Source organism: Bufo bufo, chromosome 8 (assembly GCF_905171765.1).
Source record: "Bufo bufo chromosome 8, aBufBuf1.1, whole genome shotgun sequence".
Lineage (NCBI taxonomy): Eukaryota > Metazoa > Chordata > Amphibia > Anura > Bufonidae > Bufo > Bufo bufo.
Genome location: NC_053396.1, coordinates 225,856,957 through 225,880,348, shown reverse-complemented (window position 1 = coordinate 225,880,348; position 23,392 = coordinate 225,856,957). Strand labels below are relative to the sequence as shown.

The window sequence follows — 23,392 nt, the reverse complement described above, 5'->3', positions numbered from 1 at the left end:
CTACAGGCGATGGTCCGTTACCGCTACTCTCGATGTAGGGTCCCCTCACGACTACAGGGGCTAGTCGGTCACATCCACAGACTCGGTCGCACTCCCGTTAACTACAGGCACTGGGTGGGCATCTACGGGTAGTTGCGTCACAACTACGCACGTGGGTCAGCCACGGCCTGGGAGGTCAGCCTTCACGGTCACCGGTAGGTCCAGTTAGGCTTCAGTCTCCCAGCGGGTTCCAGTCACAATAACCAGCCCCTAGGTGAGGCACTCCCGCACCGGCACACAATGCCAGGGAGCTGTGCGGCTCCTCACGCGGCACACTGTTCAACCCAGCGGGGGCCGGGGCCCACGGTAAAGGAAGGGCTCCCTCTGATCCGGTGCACATTGCCAGGGAGTGGCGCTGCTCCCCACGTGGTACGAGTGTCCAGCCGGCGGTGGGTCGGCCCTAGCTGAGGAGGGGGGCTCCCCCGCACTGGTGCATTCTGCCAGGGAGCAGCGTGAGCTCCCCACGCGGCTGGGGGGTAAGGCTCCTCATCTTCAATAAAGTCTGGCATGGGCCGCCGTGCCGTTAGGTAGGCGGGGATCAGGGGAAGGAGTACTAGGCTCGGTCAGGGGGAGCAGATCATAGGCGGTGGCTGGCTTCCTGCTGCCGGCCGTAGATAAGGTTCCAAGGGGGTTATTTAGGCACAGGATGTTAGTTAGTCCGTGCAGGTGATCTGCGTTATACCATGCTCTTCATGCTCGTACTCAGAGCTGTGCCCATACGGGAGCTGCTTAAGTGGTTGATAGTGAAAAAAAAATAAAAAATACATTTTTGAGTCTCTCACGCATGGCTTCTCCGTTTTAGGTTACACATATGACTCCGCCATTAGAGTCTCTCACGCATGGCTTCTCCGTTTTAGGTTACACATATGACTCCGCCATTAGAGTATCTCACGCATGGCTTCCCCGTTTTAGGTTGGCACATATGACTCCCTCATTAGTCTCTCACGCCTGGCTTCTCCGTTTTAGGTTTACACATATGACTCCGCCATTAGAGTCTCCCACGCATGGCTTCCCCGTTTTAGGTTACACATATGACTCCGCCATTAGAGTCTCTCACGCATGGCTTCTCCGTTTTAGGTTGGCACATATGACTCCGCCATTAGAATCTCTCACGCATGGCTTCTCCGTTTTAGGTTACACATATGACTCCGCCATTAGTCTCTCACGCATGGCTTCTCCGTTTAGGTTCACACATATGTCTCCGCCATTAGAGTCTCATGCATGGCTTCCCCGTTTTAGGTTACACATATGACTCCGCCATCTGAGTCTCTCACGCATTGCTTCTCCGTTTTAGGTTTACACATACAACTCCGCCATTAGTCTCTCACGCTTGGCTTCTCCGTTTAGGTTCACACATATGACTCCGCCATTAGAATCTCTCACACATGGCTACTCCGTTTTAGGTTTACACATATGACTCCACCATTAGAGTCTCCCACGCATGGCTTCTCCGTTTTAGGTTACACATATGACTCCGCCATTAGTCTCTCGCGCATGGAGGTAAAAAATAAATAAATAAATAAATAAATAAAAATTCCTCACCAGGCCCAGCTGCGCTGGGACTAGTCTCCCATCTCACCATAGCTAAGAGACTGATGGCCAATTCCTTGGCCAGTAATACTCTGAGGGCTTACAAGACAGCTTGGCGCCTGTTTCAGAGATATGAGAACACCTACCCGGCCGCTGGCCGGGGGCCTATCACTCACCTATTGGGCTTTGTCTGGGTTTTTGCCACTCTCAATTAAACCTGTCCTATAGCATTGTTAACTATACCTGGCAGGTATTCAGCACCATTGGTACAGGCTACATCCGGACCTACCGTCACTCTTCTCCGCCCACCCGATCAAAGCGGCATTGAAGGGTTTGCGCAAGATGTCTGTTGTGAAATGACATGGGCGTCAGCCATTTACCGGTAGCTTGTTCAGGCCGTGACAGGCAAACTGCAGGGTAAACCGTTCGGGCCGCAGGTTAGCGCTCTGGCAGAAACAGCCTTGTACCTGGCTTTCCATGGATTCCTCAGGTCAGGCGAGCTCATGGGCACCAATACGCTGGCTGGGTGATTGCGGAAAGGTCAGCTCATCCGGCACGGGTCCATCTATGTCCTCACCTTGGCCTCGTCCAAGACGTCACGGCCGGGGCAATCAGTGGCGGTCAGATACTTTCCCACGGACAGCAGATGGTGTCCGGTGCAGGCCTTGGAGGCTTGGCTGCGTAGTATTTAGTCCAAGCGGCATGTTCTCCCGTACTCGAACTAGGCAATGCCCGGCTAACCACCGCGGCCTTTCTTAGGTACATTCAGGTTAGTTGACAGGTTCAGGGGTCGGTCCTCGCTGGATCACAGGACATTCCTTCCGCATGGGCGCGGCAGCGGCGGCGTCCATGCATAAGGTGCCAGTACATGTCATCAAACGTTTGGGTCGTCGCAGTTCCACGTGTTCCATGCGTAATATCCCGGATCCTTATACGAAATATCATTGGCTTTCGAGTTTTGGTCTGTAGTTTCTGTTATCTAGTTTTCAAACTCCTATGCATGGTTCTTTTGGCCCCTTTAGGCTACCCTTCGATAAGCAGTTCCGGCATAACTCTGCTGCTTCTAGGTTGGGGGGGTGGAGTATAGGCTTGGGTAGGGTACCCTCTCAGCATGAGCCGATCCGAGCACAAGTGGTAGGCAATTAAGAGTGCCGTATTTGTGTGAGGGGAGGCGGGGCGTTCACTATTTAAACCTGGCCCTCCTCCCCCCACTTGTCGGTTCGAACGATTTCAACCCACCCAGGAGCCCTCCCTTCTTTCAGGTCTCATCATTGGGGTAGCCCCCTTTAGGCTACCCTTCGATAAGCAGTTCCGGCATAACTCTGCTGCTTCTAGGTTGGGGGGGTGGAGTATAGGCTTAGGCAGGGGACCCTCTCAGCATGAGCCGATCCGAGCACAAATTGTAACAATCCCTCAGCTCTGAGAAATATTAGTTCAGTAAATGTATAAACCTTTGGGGCCATTTTTTTTTTATTGTAATGTACTCATTTTGAGCTAAAAATCATCTTTCCAATTGGTCTTTATTAAAAATATGGAGCCCTTTTCTCTGCACAGGGCTGAGATGCTGTAGTAGCAGGATATGACTTTTTATACTGTTCCGTCAGGCAGCTCAGCTGACGGCTCCTTATCTCTGACATTATAAACACTCATTATCACTCATTCTTATCTTACTTAGTAAATTAGAGATAAAGATTATTAGATGATCGGCACAAAGTGAAAGTGAAAGTACGATTCAAACAGCTAGAAAAACAGTTAAACCTTTGTGATAGAACGGCTGAATATTTCTTATTAAAGACCAATTGAAAAAAATATATGTTTAGCCCAAAATGGGTAAAATGCAATAATAAAAAGAAATTGCCTCGGAAGGTGTCCATAGCCTTTATGTTCCCATTTACTGATGGAGGAATTGAAATGCAATATTGACAATGTCGCAGAACTTTCAGTGATGAGTGTGATATGTTTTCTAATGTTTTGGGGTCTCTGATGTCTTCTACATGTATTTTTTTCTTGCCCCCCCAGATTGTACGCTGTCGGGGGTAGAGACGGCAGCTCCTGTCTTAAATCCATGGAATGTTTTGATCCTCACACGAACAAGTGGAGCATGTGTGCGCCCATGTCCAAGCGGCGGGGAGGCGTTGGGGTGGCTACATACAATGGATTCTTGTACGCCGTTGGGGGCCATGATGCGCCAGCATCAAACCTATGTTCTCGGCTGTCAGACTGCATGGAGAGGTGAGCGGAGCAGAGGCAGCGCCCACAGGCAGGAGCCGGTCACCGGACCAGAGCCGCCCGGCTGCAGATATATGTTCACTGGGCGGGGTCCTGGATCGGGTGAATTCTGCTACCCCCCCCTTCAGATTCCAAATTTCATCGGGGCAGATTGTTATACAGTATAACAGATATAAAAATATCCAAAGTCCAGCGAAAAGTCTGAAATAATATTCACCCCCCAAAGCCCCTTTTATTACATGTGTCCCCCAAAAGATTTCTGAACACCAACCAAAATAAAAGATTTAAAGAGAAAAACCTGAAAATTATAACTGCCCCCGAAGTGTCAGCATGTCATTATCCTGTACCCCAAGTGTCATTATCCTGTACCCCGGGTGTCAGTGTCATTATCCTGTACCCCAAGTGTCATTATCCTGTACCCCAAGTGTCATTATCCTGTACCCCAAGTGTCATTATCCTGTACCCCAAGTGTCATTATCCTGTACCCCAAGTGTCATTATCCTGTACCCCAAGTGTCATTATCCTGTACCCTGAGTGTCAGTGTCATTATCCTGTACCCCGAGTGTCAGTGTCATTATCCTGTACCCCAAGTGTCAGTGTCATTATCCTGTACCCCGAGTGTCATTATCCTGTACCCCAAGTGTCAGTGTCATTATCCTGTACCCCGAGAGTCAGTGTCATTATCCTGTACCCCAAGTGTCATTATCCTGTACCCCGAGAGTCAGTGTCATTATCCTGTACCCCAAGTGTCATTATCCTGTACCCCGGGTGTCAGTGTCATTATCCTGTACCCCAAGTGTCAGTGTCATTATCCTGTATCCCGAGTGTCAGTGTCATTATCCTGTACCCCGAGTGTCAGTGTCATTATCCTGTACCCCGAGTGTCAGTGTCATTATCCTGTACCCCGAGTGTCAGTGTCATTATCCTGTACCCCGAGTATCAGTGTCATTATCCTGTACCCCAAGTGTCATTATCCTGTACCCCAAGTGTCAGTGTCATTATCCTGTACCCCAAGTGTCAGTGTCATTATCCTGTACCCCAAGTGTCATTATCCTGTACCCCAAGTGTCAGTGTCATTATCCTGTACCCCAAGTGTCATTATCCTGTACCCCAAGTATCAGTGTCATTATCCTGTACCCCGAGTGTCAGTGTCATTATCCTGTACCCCAAGTGTCAGTGTTATTATCCTGTACCCCGAGTGTCAGTGTCATTATCCTGTACCCCAAGTGTCAGTGTCATTATCCTGTACTCCGAGTGTCAGTGTCATTATCCTGTACCCCAAGTGTCAGAGTATCATTATCCTGTACCCCAAGTGTCAGCGTATCATAATCCTGTACCCCAAGTGTCAGTGTCATTATCCTGTACCCCGAGTGTCAGTGTCATTATCCTGTACCCCAAGTGTCAGTGTCATTATCCTGTACCCCAAGTGTCAGCGTATCATTATCCTGTACCCCAAGTGTCAGCGTATCATTATCCTGTACCCCAAGTGTCAGTGTCATTATCCTGTACCCCGAGTGTCAGCGTATCATTATCCTGTACCCCAAGTGTCAGTGTCATTATCCTGTACCCCGACTGTCAGTGTCCTTATCCTGTACCCCGAGTGTCAGTGTCCTTATCCTGTACCCCAAGTGTTGTGTTAGTTGTATTCTACTCTGTTTCTCATTGTAGATATGATCCTAAAACTGACATCTGGACGACGGTGGCGCCGCTGAGCGTTCCTCGGGATGCAGTTGGCGTTTGTTCTCTTGGTGACAGACTGTACGCTGTGGGCGGATACGATGGACAGACATATCTTAATACGGTGGAATCTTATGATGCACAAAGCAATGAGTGGACGCAGGTAATGTGTAATCCCCACATCCCAGGGGGCTGTGGAGTCTGCATAGGGGTTAATAGAGGGTCCTCTCAAACACCCAGGAACAATCATTAACCCCTTCAAATCCCATCTATGATCCCTGAGTCTCCACACCTAGTGATTACAGTTCAGCTTTATTACTGTAATGGTTATAGCGCCATCTTCTGTCCAACAATAAGAATTACAATGCTCATAGAACATCCTCGGCACTCCCCAGCCTCAGTGGTGCAGCCGTCGTACGGCCCTCCTGTAAAGTGTCTAAGGTGGAAGAGGTTTCAATGCAATACCCCACTCAACCTATCAGCAGGTGCGGCACTGTTTTTAGAATCAACCAGGACAACCCCTTTAAGTTCATCTTCCTTGTATTGCAATTATAATTATATAAGTAGAAAAGTGCAGTAGAATTTCAGATATTTTTAATAGGACTGGGCTCCAAGACACTGCAGCCAAAAAACTGCTAGTCCCGTCTTGAAACAATGTAGCAGTAGGAATGTGTGAACTGTAGCAATGTTGCGATTTTTATATTTCAAATAATATTGTGACATTCTTGATATTCTTTGTGTTAGAGAATATCTACAGATGACCAGCAATTTTTTATTCTTGGATCAAGATAATTAAATTTTTGAAAATATGTAATTTATGGCTTCTTATAGGAAAAGAGAAAAAAAAAAGAAAAGAAACAATATATATAAAACACATAGACCTATTTATTCCTATTATTATCTTATAATCAACATATATCTCAAAAGGTTCCAATACTTTACATACAAGACCTTAAGTAAACCTTAAAATATAGACGTAAAATGGCCAAATGAACCCTTTAGTAACCACTAATTTACCATTTTACTGGTGTAAACAAAGGGGGTTTAAGCTAAACAGCTGGCTTTAATCAATGATTATACGTACCCAAAAAAGGTGCATTGAAAACTATAACTTGTCTGGCAAAAAATAAGCCCTCAAACAGGTTCATTGGGGAAAAAACAAAAAAGTTATAGCTCTTGGAATGCTTTTCAAAAAAAAATTGTGTGTGGTCACTAAGGGGTTAATAAATTGCTCCTATAGTGCTGGTATTGCGATGCTATACAGTCACGGTCTCTCTCTTAGTTCCGTGTGCGGAGCTCGCGCACTCTTTGGAACAAAGTTGTACTCCACAGCGGTATTAGAATTAATCGCACAATATCTCATCATGTGTTGTTTTCTTGTAATATATTAGTTGTCAAGCAGTCGTCTCGTTATTGCCACTTTCTGTGTTGTGTTCCCTCTTCACAAGACGAGGTCGATACGTAGTGTGTTCATTCAATCAGCACTTACATTGGATAACATACAGTACTTCTCCTCCTACCAGACTCCCGACATGTGGTGTCACTGGTATCAGGGCACATACGTGTTTGTATCTCTCCCGTACAGCTGCGGATGTCTTGCGCTGCTGATTCCCGTAGTTGGTCTGCGCATCGGTGCCGGCACTTACTTCACCGCGCATGCGGGTTGAGAGTTCCAAGACGCTGATTGTATTCAGGGCTTTTCCAGAACAGATTGTGTTTTGTACAAATGCGATTTTTCCTGCTGCCGCAAGTTCTTTGTATCGCTGTGTTCAGATGTCGGCCAGGCGCGTTTCGAAATCTCACTGGTTTCTTACTCAGTGGTCAGAAAGTTTCTGTTTACTATACATCTGTAAATTTGTATATACGTAGCGCATCTAGTACATCTGTGTATTCGCCGTCTGTATAGCAATGGAACAGTTTATCTGTATATATGTAGACATCAGCACATCTGTATATTTGTCCATAGTACATCTGTATATTTGCTCTCTATATAACAATATAAACACCTGTATATCTATCTTATTTGTACATAATCTGTAAATAACTATTCCTACTTTCTACACTCTCCTTATCTGTATATAACTTTATTGCACTTCTGATTAGATGCAAACTTTATTTCGTTACCCTGTATTTATACATGTGTAATGACAATAAAGTTGAATCAAATCAAAAAAATCTAATCAAATATGAAAAACAAGGGACGAAATCAATCTTTATATTGGCTTGCCCTGATCTACAAAAAACCTGTGTCGGACTAGATTGGACTAATGCATTTATATAAAACCTGGACCGGACCGTATATATACACAGCCATCTTACATGCACTAGTCAGACGGTGCGGTTTATGTATTCAAAACATATCAAATAGATTTTATCCAATATTGAAATAAAATGATACACTGGTTCTCGTATAATTTCTCTCCATATGATACTCTTACATATGCTCATAGTGTTCATATTTAATGATATTTTATGATTTATCCTTTATAGGACTTTTATATACCGTATTTATATTCCACATTTCTGCAGAATCTATACACTTATACCTCCTACATATAACATTATTGCACTTCCCTATATATAGAAAGAGACATTAGATAAAAAATAATAAGATAAAAATAAAAATACATATAAAAATGCAAAAATAAATAATGCAAAAAATGCTAATAAAAAAATAAAAAAAAAAATAAGAAGAAGAATAAAAATTTTAAATAATCAATAATAATAAGAAATTCAATTGTGGACTATAAATACGGTATATAAAAGTCCTATAAAGGATAAATCATTAAATATCATCAGATATGAACACTATGAGCATATGTCAGAGTATCATATGGAGAGAAATTATCTACAGCCAAATGGCGATACGAGAACCAGTGTATCATTTTATTTAAATATTTGATAAAATCAGTTTGATATGTTTTGAATACATAAACCGCACCGTCTGACTAGTGCATGTAAGATGGCTGTGAATATACGGTCCGGTCCAGGTTTTATATAAATGCATTAGTTCGACACAGGTTTTCTATAGATCAGGGCAAGCCAATATAAAGATTGATTTTGTCCCTTGTTTTTCATATAACTTTCTGACCACTGAGGAAGAAACCAGTGAGATTTCGAAACGCGCCTGGCCGACATCTGAACACAGCGATACAAAGAACTTGCGGCAGCAGGAAAAATCGCATTTGTACAAAACACAATCTGTTCTGGAAAAGCCCTGAATACAATCAGCGTCTCGGAACTCTCAACCCGCATGCGCGGCGCGGTGAAGTAAGTGCCGGCACCGATGCGCAGACCAACTACGGGAATCAGCAGCGCAAGACATCCGCAGCTGTACGGGAGAGATACAAACACGTATGTGCCCTGATACTAGTGACACCACATGTCGGGAGTCTGGTAGGAGGAGAAGTACTGTATGTTATCCAATGTAAGTGCTGATTGAATGAACACACTACGTATCGACCTCGTCTTGTGAAGAGGGAACACAACACAGAAAGTGGCAATAACGAGACGACTGCTTGACAATTAATATATTACAAGAAAACAACACATGATGAGATATTGTGCAATTAATTCTAATACCGCTGTGGAGTACAACTTTGTTCCAAAGAGTGCGAGAGCTCCGCACACGGAACTAAGAGAGGGACCGTAACTGTCTAGCATCGCAATACCAGCCCTATAGGAGCAATTTATTAAATTGGCCATTTTAAGTCTATATTTTAAGGTTTACATAAGGTCTTGTATGTAAAATATTGGAACCTTTTGAAATATATGTTGATTTTAAGACAATAATAGGAATAAATAGGTCTATGTGTTTTATATATATTGTTTCTTTAGTTTTTTTTGTCTTTCCCTATAAGAAGCCATTAATTACACATTTTCAGTATAGCAGGCTGAGCTGTATACCGGTGAGCTCCCTTAATGGCATTGTAGTTACATTTTTGGCATTGCTGGGGGAGGGTGATCAGACATGAGACCCCAATGAGTCATCATTTTATGGCAAGTTCAGTTGACACCCCATAAAGAAAGATGAAACATCCCTAAAGCAGGTCTGTGATAAGATTACTGTTCATACTTACCCTTAGGCTAGGGCTAAACGACGACATGGGTCACGTGACTTCTTGTCGCAGAAAAGTCGTGCAACATTTTTTATAATAATAGTCTATAGTGTAACATGCTGCGGCACGATTGTCGCAAAAAATCCATTTTAGTTGAATTTCTGTGCAACTGTCGCATGTCACAGTGCAACACCACTGAGTATCGTTACAAAAAATTTTGCTCGACATATGTCACAATGTAGCTGTCCCCTTTTTGTCGCGCGACTTATTGTAGTAGCCCTGGACTTAAAATGTGACTTTTGATTGCTTTTTCATTGTGTACCTATAGTGCCCTCTAGTGGCAACGTAGGATTGCAGCAAGAGTGGAAACGTGAAATCTCTGTTGTTTGCAGGAAGTCCCTCTGAACATTGGACGGGCCGGAGCGTGCATTGTGGTCATAAAGTTGCCATGAGCGTTTCTAATGTGTCCCTGGGACAGACAGCACAAAAAAGGTCAAGAAGATTCATTAGTGGATCTGAAACCACTGACTGACTCTATCAACGTGGCCGACAGGAAGGAGTCCTCCGGATAAAGTCTGGATTGATGAAACTGCCATTTTATATCTTGGGCAAAACTTTGTTGTACACTGAAAATTATATTAAAGCTAAACTAATTTTAAAAAAATCAGGAAAGCGAAATAAAATAAAATAAAAAACTTTAAACTTTAAAAGTAAAAAAAAAAAATACACTGGGAAATGGCCACATTTTACATGTAAGGAAAAAAAACGTTGTCTTTTAAATATATTTTATGTAACCTTATAGAAACCCAGAGGAGACGGCGCCTTATATTTTAATATTGAATTCTATAAAGTAATTAAAGGGAGGGTTTTTATTAAGGAGAAGAAAATGATCAAAGTGAAGATTATGACTCAGACTTTATGGATATTCTTCTCCTGTTCATGAGATTTCTGCATTTTTAGCCCATAACTTTTTTTTTGTGCAGAATAATAAGAAGAATTATTAAATACATCTTGTGATGTCAAAGAATGAAAATGCAGGAACAAGTCACTTAAAGGGAATGTCTCATGGATGAGACTTTGATTTTTTTAAAGGAAATTTCAGTCTCTAGAGGGGAACTAATGTGTTTGTTCTTCTTTAAAAATAGATTTTTTTAAAACATCGTTGTGGGCGGCTATATTGGAGGCCCATGCAGTTAATTCCTATATAATGTACACAATGCAGCAGGGTGTGTGCTCTTTATGGCAGTTGCAATGGATAGACTATTACAGCCTAGGAATAGATGAAGTGCAGCCCCTTCTCACAGAGACAGGAGGGGGGTACATACATATAATTATGTGGGTGCATAATGTTACTGTCCTCCATATACAGGCTTGAGTGATACAACAGAATGGTTATTAAGTCCAATGGCAAAGAGGCGACTCTGTTAATCCTTCCCTCTAATAATAATGAGATGACTCTGCTGACTCTGCACCAGTCTGCACAGCAAAGCTGAAGAGTGAGATACAAGGAGCAGGGAAGGTCAGCCTGTTTTATATGCTCCATTGGTCAATAGGAAAACTGTAATATTCAGGATTATTTTCTTGTTACAAAAAAAAAAAAACAGACGTTATAAGTTTTCCGATGATACATTCCCTTTAAGCAACATTTAATATTGAAACGGTTTGCATCTTTTTAACTTAAGCATGAAAAAGACCAAAAAACCCACAAACTTTTTTAATTGTGCTTCCATATGGCCTTCATCCATGACATTGAAGTCCAATTAATTGACTATGCTGGTGCAGAGACACATCTACTGTGACAGCACTGGAATTGCCAAGAGGCCAAAAATAAATGCCATTTGCAGAAGAAGCCATCCTGAAAATTAAAAAAAAATTAATAAAAAATAAATGACACTTCCTGTCGTCCTTGGCATGTAATGTAAACTATACACAGAATAAACCTTTTCTTAATATTTTTTCAAGGCAATTTTTACTTGTAATTTGTAAATTTAACTGCAACCAAATTGAAATGAAATGAGCAATTTTTCTATTAGATTTTTTTTTTATTTGCCTGGTCAGCAGAACCGCTAAAAAAATCCATCCAAGTGTGAAAAACATTCCATGTAGGGTTTATGGCACAATTTCTTTTGTCGTTGGTAGATCCACAAAGTGAGTTTATTGCATCAGTATAATCAAAGCAAATGGCAAATAGTGTAATACAATATGTAACACATGTATCAATCCAGATCATAAAAAATATATAAAAATGTTATAGCTTTCTTCCATAAATCAAACATTTGACATCTCAAAATATTAGACGTACGGATCATCCATGTATTGTAATGACCATGGAAATTCATGGCTGTTCCAGAAGTTGGACCCTGGGGTGGAAGGGGGTGTCGGTCATTTGATCAGGGTCCCTGTATTTTTAAACACAGGGTTGTCGTAAAGGGATTGTCCCATTCAGGTAATTTATGGCATACAGTATCTCCAGGATATGGTAGAAATATCAGATTAGTGAAGGTCTCACCTTTAAGACCAGCTCCTATCTCCAGTGAATAGAGAGCACACCGCACATTTGCAGAAGTCTCATAGTAGTGAATGAGAGCAAGTCGTGCAAGCCACCTAAGCTGTGCAATTGCTTGGCAATTTCTGGAACTCCCATAGGAGTGAATGGAGGCTGGTTGCGCATGCTTGGCTTCCTCTCCCTTCACTTCAGGGTGCTCATTCTGGAGATAGGTGCGGGTCCCACCTCTATGACCAGCACCTATCTCACATTTAGGCCTCATGCACACGGACGTTTTTTTTTGCGGTGCGCAAAACGGATTTCCGTTGTTCCGTGATCTGTTTTTTCGTCCGTGGGTCTTCCTTGATTTTTGGAGGATCCACGGACATGAAAAAAGTCGTTTTGGTGTCCGCCTGGCCGTGCGGAGCTAAACGGATCCGTCCTGACTTACAATGCAAGTCAATGGGGACGGATCCGTTTGATGTTGACACAATATGGTGCAATTGCAAACGGATCTGTCCCCATTGACTTTCAATGTAAACTCAGTAGTCCCTATTATACCATCGGATCAGAGTTTTCTCCAATCCGATGGTATATTTTAACTCGAAGCGTCCCCATCACCATGGGAACGCCTCTATGTTAGAATATACCATCGGATTTGAGTGAAAACTCATATCCGACAGTATATTCTAACACAGAGGCATTCCCATAGTGATGGGGACGCTTCAAGTTAGAATATACTGAGAACTGTGTACATGACTGCCCCCTGCTGCCTGGCAGCACCCGATCTCTTACAGGGGGCTGTGATCCGCACAATTAACCCCTCAGGTGCCGGCACACCCCCCTCCCTCCCCAGTTTTAAATTCATTGGTGGCCAGTGCGGACCCCCCTCCCTCCCCTGTATTACTGTACATTCATTGGTGGCCAGTGTGCCCCCACCCTCCCTCCCCTGTATTTAACTTATTGGTGGCCAGTACGGCCCCCCTCCCTCCCCTGTATTACTTTACATTCATTGGTGGCCAGTGGGCCCCCCTCCCTCCCCTGTATTACTGTACATTCATTGGTGGCCAGTGGGCCCCCCTCCCTCCCCCTCCTAATTAAAATCCCCCCCATCATTGGTGGCAGCGGAGAGTTCCGATCGGAGTCCCAGTTTAATCGCTGGGACTCCGATCGGTAACCATGGCAACCAGGACGCTACTGCAGTCCTGGTTGCCATGGTTAGTTAGCAATTTTAGAAGCATTATACTTACCTGCGAGCTGTGATGTCTGTGACCGGCCGGGCGCTCCTCCTACTGGTAAGTGAAAGGTCTGTGCGGCGCAATGCTCATAGCACAGACCTTTCACTTACCAGTAGGAGGAGCGCCCGGCCAGTCACAGACATCGCAGGTAAGTATAATGCTTCTAAAAATTGCTAAGTAACCATGGCAACCAGGACTGCAGTAGCGTCCTGGTTGCCATGGTTACCGATCGGAGCCCCAGCGATTAAACTGGGACTCCGATCGGAACTCTCTGCTGCCACCAATGATGGGGGGGATTTTAATTAGGGGGAGGGAGGGGGGGTCCACTGGCCACCAATGAATGTACAGTAATACAGGGGAGGGAGGGGGGCCCACTGGCCACCAATGAGTTAAATACAGGAAAGGGAGGGAGGGGGGCACACTGGCCACCAATGAATTTAAAACTGAGGAGGGAGGGGGGGTGCCCCCTCCTGCCTGGCAGCACCTGATCTCTTACAGGGGGCTCTGATACGCACAATTAACCCCTCAGGTCCGGCACCTGAGGGGTTAATTGTGCGGATCACAGCCCCCTGTAAGAGATCGGGTGCTTCCAGGCAGCATGGGGCAGTCATGTACACAGTTCATAGTATATTCTAACTTGAAGCGTCCCCATTACTATGGGAACGCCTCTGTGTTAGAATATACTGTCGGATCTGAGTTTTCACTCTGAAAACTCAGCTCTGAAAAAACTTTTATGCAGACGGATCTGCGGATCCGTATGTGTGAAAGTAGCCTACGGCCACGGATCACGGACGCGGATGCCAATCTTGTGTGCATCCGTGTTTTTTCACGGACCCATTGACCTGAATGGGTCCGTGAACCGTTGTCCGTCAAAAAAATAGGACAGGTCCTATTTTTTGGACGGACAGGAAACACGGATCACGGCCGCGGATGAACAACGGTGCATTTTCCGAGTTTTCAACGGACCCATTAAAAAGTCAATGGGTCCGCAGAAAATCACGGAAAACGTGTGCATAAAGCCTTATTGCCATATCCTAGTCATATGCCATAGATGACACCGCACAACTCCTTTAATTGGAAAAAGCAAATTCTTAATTGCCGAGAGCTCATCTACTTGCTCTGTATCCACGACCCACACAATGCAGATCTGCACGTGTGTCCAACAATCATAACTTATTACATACAATGAAAATTCTACACAATCTACAAAATCATCTAGCAAATAAAAAATATAAATATATTTTTAAACATTTTACCCATTTTACATGTGTATATAAATACAATAGGGGCCAACCATGCAGCTGCTATGGCACATGAAGAGATAGGGCACTTAACTATTGCATGGTAAGAATCCGTGCAGGTATCCCCTCCTCCGAGGAACTGTTATTATTACAAACCTGGGCATATGGGAATGAGCCAAATATCAAATGGAGGGGAAACAAATATCAGACTGTGACGAATCAACCCTCTTTATGTACAGTATGCCACTGGCGTCGGTAATGAGTTTCCCATGGGAAAAATCATAAAATCTTTTATTTTGACAGTACGATTTCATATATTTATTGATTTTTTTAAACTAAAATATCAGATTTACAAAAAGGAAGTGATGTGCATTCTAAAATATTGATCAACAATCACAAAATGTATTCATTTTGACAATTTTATTTCTTATTTCTTCTTCTTTGTATGGTTTTATTTTCCCAAAATTTCGATTTTTTTTAAGAAAGTGAAATTCTGATCAAAAGTCACAAAATGTATGCTTTTTGACAATTAGATTTTTTTTTATTAATCATTTTTGTTTTATTAAAATTTAGAATTGTTCATAAAGGGAAGAGCGAGGTGCATTCTAAAAAAAAACTGATGAAAGGTCACAAAACATTCATTTTGACAATTAGATTTTTTTTATTAATTGTTTTTGTTTTACTAAAATTTTAAATCTTTCATAAAGGGAAGAATGAGGTGTATTAAAAAAAAAAGCAATGAAAAGTCACAAAACATATTCATTTTGATAATTTTATTGTTTATTAATTGTTTTTGTTTACTAAAATTTCGAATTGTTCATAAAGGGAAGAGTGAGGTGCATTTTCAAACGGAAACTGATGAAAATTCGTAAAACATATTCATTTTTACAGTTTGATTTTTACTAAAATATATAATTTCCAAAAAAGGAAGGGCAATGTGCATTCTAATATACTGTGAATTACGTGTAAACACTGACTGCGTATCCTGCTAAGAAAAATATATATAAATATTTAAAATTTTACAAATATCAGGAACAAGAGATTTTTTCTTTTAACATTATAAGACATTGCTTTAAAGCTGATACATTTGTAACAAAAGCAACTTAGAAGAATGTGACCACTGCATTGTCTTCATATTTCTGTTGTATGATTTCTCGGCTGCGGTTTGTCTTTTGTGTTATGGATACGTATGGTATATCACATTGATATATGATGAATTATGACCTCACATCTTCATGATGATGTACAGAACCCTCAGAAACTTGTGTACTGTGAACGATACCATCACCAACGCATGTTTACATTCAACCAGCAACTTGAAGATTTAGAAAGAAAAAGACAAAAAACTATCACATTGATAAAAAACTAAACAAAACTACAATCCACCTTTACCTGCATGAGGTTTACACTATGACGGCTGATTCTACCAGACTCTGGTCCGGACACTGGGATTATTTTGTAAAAATTTCTGTATGATTATGACCAGCTTGTTATCAGGTCAGTAGTGCATTTCACAATGAATAAAAAATGATGCCGCACAAGTCATCCGATATCTCTGTGCTTCATTTAAAGGGGTGGTCTGCTTTGGTAAATTCATTTTTAAATACCCCATTAGAGGATTCTGAGTTAATAAACGAGATTCCACATTCATGACCTCTCATCAATAAGAAGGAGTATAAAGAGTATCTGTCCCTCTAGATGGCCCAGTTTGCTTGTATTTTATACAGTCCTTTGATTTCAATGGACACGATGCAATGCCTCATTTCTCCTGTGGAGGTGCTGCAGGAGAATTGAACACTTGCTGGGAAGTTTCTCCACAGTTATGAGATGAGTAGATGTCTCTGGAGCAGGATAGCCTGATATAATGACCATTTTAAGAAGGAAGATGTCATTAACTGACCTGTCTGTGCTCCAGCAGAGAGATCTCCAGCTTCGGCGCAACTACACCGGGAGAGACGTGACACCGCGAAGCCACGTGACACGACAGCATCCCTAGCAACAGTATGCAATGCACTCTCCACAGCGAGCATGTGCTACCCTTCTCTGTGTGGTTGCATCTCTGTGTCTGTCTGTCTTGAACTTAGCAGAACAGGGAACATCAACCAGTTGCAGACTTGCCGCTTAGGGCTTGCACTGCAGGTTGGGTTCCAGTCATGGCTTACTGTGTGCGTGTTTCCTGCCTGCTGTGCTGACAGAAGGATTATTTAAGGCAGACAACACCATTTTATTTCTGCATTTTATGATATAAAATAATTTTAGTTTTTTGAGCTACAGTAATATTTAAAGGTGTTTATTGCCAAATGCAGCCACTGGATAAGGTATTTGTTATAGGTCCCACTTCCAGCACCCCCAGCAAATAGGTAAAATTGGCACATGAACCCAAAGCCAGTCATGCTTTTCCCCTGAAGGGGTGATGTTAGGCTAGCAATCCATACCCACCACTGTCCTGCGGTCCTGGTCAGGAGCGGGCATCGCTCCTCTCTCCCTGGGTGTATTGGCACTGGTGCTCACTGAACTTCCTTTCAGCTTGTGAGATGTAATCCTTTTCTCTTGCTCCCTGTGTAGCTGCTGATTAAAGTGAAGATGGGTGGTAATTCCACCTCTTTGCCTGAGCTTTGAGGTTTTCTAGTGTCTAGTAACCAGTGAAGGTGTGATCTCTTGTCTGATTACCTGTGTACCATACCTTGCCTGACTAGTGATTCTGCTTTTTGCCACCTGCCCAGGATTAGGCAGATACTCAGCCTGCCCTGACCTGGACTGTATTCAGACTACACCTTGTGCCTGATCCCTTGGTGCTTTGCACCGATGCCTCTGACCCCTGAAGGTCAGCTACCAAAAGGTAGTGGCCTATTTGGATTTCCTTCAGTGAAGTCCAAACCCCTGTAAAGAGGTTGAATGGTGAATACCAGGAAACCACCAGGACAATGCCCTTAGGTTTAGCCCAAAGCCAAACTGGTTAGTTGGCACAGTGGGTCCACACCCATTGTCCATCACAGTAGTTTACATGGAGGCCATTCAGACAACTAATAGTTCTTATATAATACAAGGGATGCTTGACTCCATTATGTCAGGACATGCTTGTACAGAAGCCCACCTCTATAACGCTCATACACCGGATTAAAACATACAGAATAGACAGGAGCAGTCCTCATGAGATGATCCCTTGAAATGATGACTGAGTGAATCTGACATACATAGGTATGGGGAAACGCACTTTTGATGGCATTAACATACAGCGTGTTTAAAAAACACACTGCACGGCCACACGTGTTATTCTTTTTTATATTCCAAAGCTTCCAAAAATTGTCCCTTATCAGGGGCAGATGATGTTTAAACACAGGGGAAGCAGCAGGAGCAGCATAGCATGGAATATACAAGGCTGTCTATAGGTAGTAGTGTAGCACCCTGGAGCAGGGGTACTTTGACGGCTGTACATTTGTGGACATTTGCCTATTTCCCCTATGCAAAGTTATAAACTTCTTACTTTATTTCACTTAAAAGTGTTAACTTGCACTGTTTAATACTGTGCTACTGCATTTTATATGTATGTTGTGATATACACTCACCTAAAGAATTATTAGTGCCCCCATACTAATACGGTCTTGGACACCCTTTTGCCTTCAGAACTGCCTTAATTCTACGTGGCATTGATTCCACAAGGTGCTGATAGCATTCTTTAGAAATGTTGGCCCATATCGATAGGACAGCATCTTGCAGTTGATGGAGATTTGAGGGATGCACATCCAGGGCACGAAGCTCCCGTTCCACCACATCCCAAAGATGCTCTATTGGGTTGAGATCTGGTGACTGTGGGGCCATTTTAGTACAGTGAACTCATTGTCATGTTCAAGAAACCAATTTGAAATGATTCGAGCTTTGTGACATGGTGCATTATCCTGCTGGAAGTAACCATCAGAGGATGGAGACATGTTCTCATTCTGTTTACGCCAAATTCGGACTCTACCATTTGAATGTCTCAACAGAAATCGAGACTCATCAGACCAGGCAACATTTTTCCAGTCTTCAACAGTCCAATTTTGGTGAGCTCGTGCAAATTGTAGCCCCTTTTTCCTATTTGTAGTGGAGATGAGTGGTACCCGGTGGGGTCTTCTGCTGTTGTAGCCCATCCGCCTCAAGGTTGTGCGTGTTGTGGCTTCACAAATGCTTTGCTGCATACCTCGGTTGTAACGAGTGGTTATTTCAGCCAACGTTGCTCTTCTATCAGCTTGAATCAGTCGGCCCATTCTCCTCTGACCTCTAGCATCCACAAGGCATTTTTGCCCACAGGACTGCCGCATACTGGATGTTTTTCCCTTTTCACACCATTCTTTGTAAACCCTAGAAATGGTTGTGCATGAAAATCCCAGTAACTGAGCAGATTGTGAAATACTCAGACCGGCCCGTCTGGCACCAACAACCATGCCACGCTCAAAATTGCTTAAATCACCTTTCTTTCCCATTCTGACATTCAGTTTGGAGTTCAGGAGATTGTCTTGACCAGGAGCACCCCCCTAAATGCATCGAAGCAACTGCCATGTGATTGGTTGACTAGATAATTCCATTAATGAGAAATAGAACAGGTGTTCCTAATAATTCTTTAGGTGAGTGTATATCCTGTTTATTATCACTGTATTTGCAAGGCTCTATGTAAAGGGTTAATGAATAGGGTTGAGCGAACCCGAACTGTAAAGTTCGGGTTCGTACCGAACTTTAGGATTTTTGGACCCCGGACCCGAACCCGAACATTTCAGTAAAAGTTCGGGTTCGGTGTTCGGCGCTTTCTTGGCGCTTTTTGAAAGGCTGCAGAGCAGCCAATCAACAAGCGGTTAACTGTCTGACCTTAGAAGCCATCACAGCCATGCCTACTAATGGCATGGCTGTGATTGGCCAGTGCAGCATGTGACCCAGCCTCTATATAAGCTGGAGTCACGTAGCGATGCACGTCACTCTGCTCTTACTAGTGTAGGGAGACTTGTGATTTCAGGGAGAGAATAGGAGAGACTCTTTGCTCAAAATCAGAATCTAACTCAGCGATCTACATACATGGTGTTTTGTGGGTGCAGGGCACAATTTTTTTTATCCTGCCCTGAGCCCAGTGACCGAAAAAAAAAATAACTTTAATAAGTCAGTTAGGTGGGCGGCGGGGGCCATTTTATGCAAGCTCAGTGCACCAGCACTGCATCTGAGCTTTTGGGACATTGAAAATCGCAATTTTTTGGGCAAACTACAACATCTGGATTAGTCAGTGTGCAATTTAAGCTAGAAATACACCCATCATTTTCTGGGGTTTTAAAAACACACATTTTTGCCAAAAAACACTTTTTTCAGGCCTTGCAGCATCAGCACGTGTGAAATTACAGGCTTATATACTGCTGTCAAATTCAGTTGTTAAACAAACATAAATACCGCCATTTGGTGCACCAATATTGAATTCAGGCCTACACTGGTTCAGGCCGTGTGAGATACCCCCTCTACATACAGGGGTTTGATTCAGGCATTTGAAATACAGCCATTTTGGGCAAAGAAATCTTTAATTCAGGCCTAGTCTGGTTCAGGCCGTGTGAGATACACCCTTTACATACTGTCGTTCTATTCTACTATTAATTAAACACCCATTTAGGGCAAGATCCTAAATTTGAGTAATATGAGGAGAGCGTCAAATAAGGGACGTGGCCCAGTTCGTGGTGCTGCTGGTGGAGCTCCTGTTGCAGGGAGAGGACGTGGTTGATCTGTGCCAGCTACACGCACAAGTGAAACCCCTTCCTCAGGTGCGAGTAGGCGACAGAACCTGCAGCGGTATTTGGTAGGACCTAATGCGGCTCTATGAATGGTGAGGCCAGAACAAGTACAGGCGATAGTAGATTGGGTTGCTGACAGTGGATCCAGTTCCTTCGCATTGTCTCCTACCCAGTCTCCTGCTGAAAGACCACAGTTGGCACCTGCAGCCGATGTCCATCAGTCTTTCACCTCACCCCCTTGCACATCAGCTAAGCAGTCTGAGCCCCAAGTCATGCTGCAGTCTCTTCTGCTTTTTGATGACTCTGTTAGCAGGGTTTCCCAGGGCCATCCACCTAGCCCTGCCCCAGAAGTGGAAGAGATTGAGTGCACCGATGCCCAACCACTTATGTTTCAAGATGAGTACATGGGAGGACCATCGCAGCACGTCTCGGATGATGACGAAACACAGGTGCCAACTGCTGGAGCTTTCGAAAGTGTGCAGACCGACAAGGAAGTAAGGGGTGAAGACTGGGTGGAAGATGATGTGAAGGACGATGAGGTCCTCGACCCCACATGGAATCAAGGTCATGCGAGTGACCTATGTAGTTTGGAGGAAGAGGCGGTGGTCGCACAGAGCCACCAGCACAGCAGAAGAGGGAGCAGGGTGCAAAAGCGGAGCGGCCGTCCTCTAGACAGTACGCCTGCTACTGCCCACCGCAGCAAGAGACCGAGCACACCAAAGCCAGCTCCAAGGAGTTCCCTGGCGTGGCAGTTCTTCAGACAATGTGCTGACGAGAAGACACGAGTGGTTTGCACGCTGTGCAATCAGAGCCTGAAGCGAGGCATAAACGTTCTCAACCTGAGCACAACCTGCATGACCAGGCATCTAAGTGCAAAGCATGAGCTGCAGTGGAGAAGACACCTCAAAAACCAAGAAAGGTCTCTGGCTCCTCCTGCTTCCTCTTCTGCTGCAGTCGCGGCCTCTTCATCCACCTCTGGAGTGACAGTGCCACCTGGCACCCCGCAAACCCAGAGGATCTGCCAGAAACACCACCACCCGTGTCACCAAGCATCTCCACAATGTCCCACGGAGGCGTTCAGCTCTCCATATCCCAAACGCTGGAGAGGAAGAGGAAGTACCCCCCTACCCACCCGCGATCCCTAGCCCTGAATGCCAGCATTTCTAAATTACCGGCCTTTGAAATGCTGTCATTCCGTCTGGTGGAGACGGATAGTTTTAAAGGCCTTATGGCGGTGGCTGTCCCACAGTACGTCGTGCCCAGCCGCCACTACTTTTCAAGGCAAGCCATCCCTTCCCTTCACAACCAAGTAGGGGACAAAATCAGGTGTGCACTGCGCAACGCCATCTGTGGCAAGGTGCACCTGACTAGGGATACGTGGACCAGTAAGCACGGTCAGGGCCGTTATATCTCCATAACAGCACACTGGGTAAATGCAGTGGCGGCTGGGCCTGAGGCGGATAGCAGTTTGGCGCATGTCCTTCCACCACCGAGGATTGCAGGGCTCTTCAGTTTGCCTCCTTTTGCTTCCTCCTCCTACTCCGCTTCCTCATCCTCTACCACCTGCTCATCCGGTCAGCGTAACCCCTTCACCACCAACTTCAGCACAGCCAGGGGTAAACGACAGCAGGCAGTTTTAATACTTTTCTGTTTGGGGGACAAACCCCACACCGCGCAGGAGCTGTGGACGGGCCTTGAACAACAGACCGATGAGTGGTTTGTGCCAGTCAGCCTCAAGCCCGGCCTGGTGGTGTGCGAAATGGGCGAAATCTCATAGCAGCTCTGGGACTAGCCGGTTTGACGCACATCTCTTGCCTGGCGCATGTGCTGAATTTGGTGGTGCAGAGATTCCTTAAAAATTACCCCGACATGTCAGAGCTGCTGCATAAAGTGCGGGCTGTCTGTGCGCGCTTTCGGCGTTCTCACCCTGCTGGTCGCCTGTCAGCGCTGCAGCTTAACTTCTGCCTTCCCGCTCACCGCCTCATATGCGACGTGCCCACAAGGTGGAACTCCACCCTGCACATGCTGGACAGACTGTGCGAGCAGCAGCAGGCGATAGTGGAGTTTCAGCTGCAGCACGCACGGGTGAGTCGCTCTGCGGAACAGCACCACTTCACCACCAATGACTGGCCTCCATGCGAGACCTGTGTTCCTTGTTGCGCTGTTTCGAGTACTCCACCAACATGGCCAGTGGCGATGACGCCGTTCTCAGCGTTACTATCCCACTTCTATGCCTCCTTGAAAAAACACTCCTGGCAATGATGGAAGAGGATCTGGCACAGGAGGAGGAGGAGGAGGAGGAGAAAGAGGGATCATTTCGTAGGGTTTCCGGCCAGTCAGTTCCTGCACCCATAAACGCCAGGTACACAATTGTCCAGCCAGGGCACAGTTCTGGAGGATGAGGAGGTGGAGGATGAGGAGATGGAGGAGGAGGAACCGTGTTCACAGCAGGGTGGCACCCAGACCAGCTCATGGCCATCACTGGTGCGTGGCTGGGGTGATACAGAGGACACAGACGATACACCTCCCACAGAGGACAGCTTTTCGTTGCCTCTGGGCAGCCTGGCACACATGAACGATTACATGCTGCAGTGTCTCCTCAACGACCGCCGAGTTGCCCACATTCTAACTTGTGCTGATTACTGGGTGGCCACGCTGCTGGATCCCCGTTACAAGGACAACGTACCGTCCTTAGATCCGTCACTGGAGCGTGATCGTAAGATGCGCGAGTAGAAGCGCACGCTGGTAGATGCGCTGCTGGTGGCATTCCCACCTGACAGCGGGGGCACAGTGGAAGCACAAGGCAAAGTCAGAGGACGAGGAAGAGGTCGCCAACGCAGCTGGGGCACTGCCAGCACCTCAGAAGGCAGGGTTAACATGGCCGAAATGTGGAAAAGCTTTGTCAGCACGCCACAACAACCAGCACCACCAGCTGATATGGAACGTCTTAGCAGGAGGCAGCATTTCACCAACATGGTGGAGCAGTAAGTGTGCACACGCCTACACGTACTGAATGACGGGTCTGCCCCCTTCAACTTCTGGGTCTCCAAATTGGGCACATGGCCTGAGCTTGCCCTTTACGCCTTGGAGGTGCTGGTCTGCCCTGCAGCCGGTGTATTATCTGAACGTGTGTTTAGCACGGCAGGAGGCGTCATCA

At 44.8% G+C, this 23,392-nt stretch overlaps 1 protein-coding gene across 1 annotated transcript in view; it reads left to right on the top strand.

The window, feature by feature from the left end:
* KLHL4 (kelch like family member 4) overlaps positions 1-10,441 on the top strand; it is a 206,746-nt gene extending 196,305 nt beyond the window's left edge. Inside the window, exons 9-11 of the mRNA XM_040442447.1 lie at positions 3,589-3,801; positions 5,467-5,638; positions 9,926-10,441. Of these exons, the coding sequence (XP_040298381.1) occupies positions 3,589-3,801; positions 5,467-5,638; positions 9,926-9,985 (445 nt within the window). The 3' untranslated portion in view covers positions 9,986-10,441. The remainder of the gene's footprint in view (positions 1-3,588; positions 3,802-5,466; positions 5,639-9,925) is intronic.
* The last annotated feature ends 12,951 nt before the right edge of the window (positions 10,442-23,392 follow it).